General features: G+C 42.7%; 1 protein-coding gene across 1 annotated transcript; it reads left to right on the forward strand.

Annotated features, from left to right (window-relative positions):
- Positions 1-312: 312 nt before the first annotated feature.
- On the forward strand, positions 313-2,177 carry LOC310876065 (cilia- and flagella-associated protein 298-like; the record flags this gene model as incomplete). The annotated part of the gene is made up of 5 exons (XM_083789512.1): positions 313-402; positions 523-681; positions 1,447-1,578; positions 1,716-1,811; positions 1,961-2,177. 5 exons carry the CDS (start codon positions 313-315, stop codon positions 2,069-2,071), a joined length of 588 nt encoding a protein of 195 aa, XP_083645638.1. The 3' UTR covers positions 2,072-2,177.
- Positions 2,178-3,992: the final 1,815 nt, after the last annotated feature.

The raw sequence follows: 3,992 nt of genomic DNA on the forward strand, positions 1-3,992 counted from the left end.
GTAGGTAGTTAGCAAATAGTTACATCTAAAAATTATACATTTCAAACGTTCCTTCACAGAGATACTGAGATTTGACAGTTTACAGCGGTCGAAAGGACTTGCGCGCTCTGCTTGCGCACTAGTTGGCCATTTATGGCCTACTAGTGTGCAACAAGCAAGTATGCACTCGACAGAGTGCAGTTCTAGTTCTGAAATAGTGTTGCATAATGCATACAATATCATATTGCATGTTTTTGGTTATTGAAAGAGGGAATGTGATTTTGAAGAGTGTCAGACAGTACATGCTATCCATATGAGCGTCTCACAATAAAAATGTCCGCCTACTTTCTAACAGCTCCAAACGAGAAGATGAAAGAGGTACTGTTGAAGACAATGGAAGAGTCAAGGGCACTGATCTCAAAAGTAAGTTTTGTGTTTATTGTGGAAGTAGCAGTTGCCCCCAGTTATATATTCAGTGTTTTATAACATAAAACACACACTCACAGCTCCAGAGCTTTCATATTGCTTTATTTTGTTCTTCAGAAACAAGTGCAGGCCAATGTGTGCAGCACCATGGAGGTGGTGAAGGAAGCCTTAGACCTGCTGAGGGGTGCAGTCATGATTGTTTACCCCATGGGTCTGCCTCCCCACGACCCAATCAGGATGGAGTTTGAGAACCAGGAAGACCTTTCAGGGACTCAGGTAAATGGCTCAACAATGTTTCATCAATGTTTTCTCATGGGGATCAAATAGGTCTAATTATGTATTAGCTCCAGGAAAGGCATTATGAATGTAGCTTTACTAAAACAATATTGTGGTCTGATCCATTTTATTCAGCAGGGATTGTTCCTGTGTGTGTTCCAGTCAGGAACTGTTGTTGCTGGGTTCAACCTAGCCTGGCTAATAAGCCAGACTAATATCACACAACACTGTCGCGGGATGCAATTTTTGTTTGCCAACGGCTGATTCGGTCTGGTTTATTAGCCAGGCTAGGTTCAACCCACTGCATGGGAAAACACTGCATAGCATTGCAGGAATCACAAATGATATGGGATATTTAGTGGGTAACATGTAAAATCAGTGTTAATTTAAAAGAAAATACAGCTTGACACCTCAAAAACAAATATAGCTGATCTATCAAGCTCACAAAATCTTGTTTATTCCTGAGATAAATGTGAATATTCTTAGTTTTCTTTTGGTAGAAAAACAAAAAAATAAAAATGTTTTTATCATTGTGTGACCTATAAAAATGTGAAATTCAAGTGAAATTAGTAATCATAAAAAAACGGACAATTTTAACCATCACTGTTGTCCCTCCAGGAATTTGCACTTCTGTGACTGCATAATGGATTTTGTGGGGAGGGAGGGAAATCCATTTTATTCTAGCTTTTAGTCTAGTTCTCTCTGCCAGTCATTCTCTCTCAATCCATCAATCTCTACTCCTCCCATTATTGTCTCCTTCTCCAGGCTGCTCTGCAGGTGATCACAGAGGGTGAGTGTCAGCTATGGTGGGCTGCCAAAGAGATGCAGAGAGGGAAAAAGCTACAAGACTACATTGGCAAAAATGAGAAGACCAAGATTGTTGTTAAAATCCAAAAGGTGAGGCCTCTTACAGCCTAAATGAATGTTAACTGCCTTTAGTCATAATAGAGTTAATTTGTCTGTTTGAGGTATTGTGTGAAACATACTGTAGTCTACTCTGTAGTCACAGTGTATATTGCGGCTGTTCCTTTCAGAGTGGCCAGGGGGCGCCTGCGAGAGAGCCTCTGATCACAGAAGAGCAGCAGAAACAAATGATGATGCACCAGTACAGGAGACAGGAGGATCTGAAGGTGAGGGCAGGGCAGGACCAAGCAACATGTTCACTGAAACATTACACGGGTTGAAATGCAATGTGGACTGCAGAGTAGTCTTTTACAAATCCATACTCCTGATTGTGGCAAATGTGGTTCTGAAAGTTGGTGACACTTATATGTTCCAGAAACTTGAGGACACCGACGATGACAGCCATCTGGATTCGCAGTGGTCGGACAGACAGGCTCTGAAAAGACAGTTCCAGGGTCTCAATATCATCAAATGGGGGCCTAGGTAGCGGATGAACACAACACACGTGTGCACGCTGAGGCCTCACTCACACCTTCGCATCTAGCATACAACATGATGTAAACAAAGGGTAAGTGTCATGGCCGCCCCATTGCATTTCCAATGGAAGGCACATGGTTTGACACAACATTTTTGATGCACGGCTTTCGGCTGTGTTTCGACTGACCCCCTCCCCCTCATACAACAAAAATGTTGTGTCAAACCATGTGACTCCCATTGGAAATGAATTGCGAGCTTGCCTCAGTAAACAAGTCTCATGCATCAGCTATGCATCAATCTGTTGTGCAGGTGTGAGTGAAGCCTGAGGCCTCTGGAGCCGCTGCACTCTGGCCTGGCCCACCACTGGGTGCTCTCTATCAAATCTGTCTGCAGCCCTCCATGGCCACACGGTAACACTAGTGATGTCAGATCACATGACGCGGAGAGCCAAGAGTACGCAGGGTGCCTTTCATTTCAAACAAGCATTAAAAACAGCTGGTTTTACTGATTAACATACTTTTAATCACAGAAGAAGGACATAATTAGTGAGATCATCTGGTTTAGTGTTGGGATTACATGATTAGACCATCCTGCCTCAAAACAGTGCACTGCTTTTTTACTTAAAGGTCATATTGACGACAGAATGATTTTAGCTTTGTAAGATGATGAGTGATGACCACCAATATACATGTGTGTTCTGTTCATTGCTCTGGCTAATGTACTTGTTCCCCTAAGACTACCTTATAGACGGAAGGGGGAATTGACTAACCAAGTCCGACATCTAGTGCGTTAATGTTGTTTCTTGCCCATTTAAGTGTTTGGCAGATTCCTCTCATAACCTTTCACTGCATGTGTTCAATTATAGTCAGACTGTACATAAACACTTAAACAGTTCAGCCACAGTCTGCACATGAATCTGAACATATGGTAGACACATAACCTCAGGTGTGTCCCTTGTTAAATTATTTCCAAACATTCACAGTGTAAACGTGTTTTTATTTAAGCTGTGCAAAGAAGTGAAGTATAAAATAAAATATCACATTTTGTGAGATCACCAGTAAAGTCATACTGTATATACGTGTATCTACGTATCTTGTGGATGCCGTGGTTTGGAATCAAGTGTGGTTCAACAAATGTAAGTAAGTTGACCTGGGAGGGTCCATTTGGTTACATGTGTAGTTGGGTGAGGAGTCGGGATGCTACACCTTTCCTTTCTTTGTGCCCCTCCCAAGAAACAAATGTTCTGTGATATCAACTCGCCGGTCAAGTGTCGAATCAAGCCATTTTTCTGTTTCCGCTTCATTATGTGACTTCCCTTCACGTGCACGGGCAGCTTTGCTTAGCTGAATACATTTTTGTAATCTCTATATAAAATTCCTATACATAGTGATTATGTATGTACAATTTCCAAGGCAGACGCTACCCTGCCACATGTGTTTGTGCTTACTTTCTGTGGTATGCACAGTGTAACCATTATGCTGTATGACAAAGTTACAGAGACCTGTAGGCTGAAACAAGGCAAAGGGGGCTTTTTATTTTACCATGCTTGAAGTTTCTTCTCTGTGTTGAGGGCTTTGACTCATGATTTGATCCGAAGCTTCAGATCATACTGCAATTGGGCCCAATACTGCAATTTCTACATTGCAGTATTGATACTTTTACATTTAGACCAGAAGCTTTTCTGAAAACCTAGAAATTCTTATTGTCTCCACCAGGCCGAAGGCATGTGGGGAGAGTATGTTTTGCACTCCGTCCGTCCGTCCGTCCGTCCGTGTGTCCGTCCGTGTGTGTGTGTGTGTGTGTCCGTCCGTGAGCAGCTAATCTCGGCCACCGTTAACCCGGTCGATGCCAAATTTTGCACACACACTCCCTGGATGCCAACGATGAACCTCTGCCCCAAACTTTCCAGAACGGCCTGTTATAGCGCCACC

The sequence above is a fragment of the Protomyctophum parallelum genome (assembly GCF_964188405.1).
Source record: "Protomyctophum parallelum genome assembly, chromosome: 1".
In the NCBI taxonomy this organism is placed as follows: Eukaryota; Metazoa; Chordata; class Actinopteri; order Myctophiformes; family Myctophidae; genus Protomyctophum; species Protomyctophum parallelum.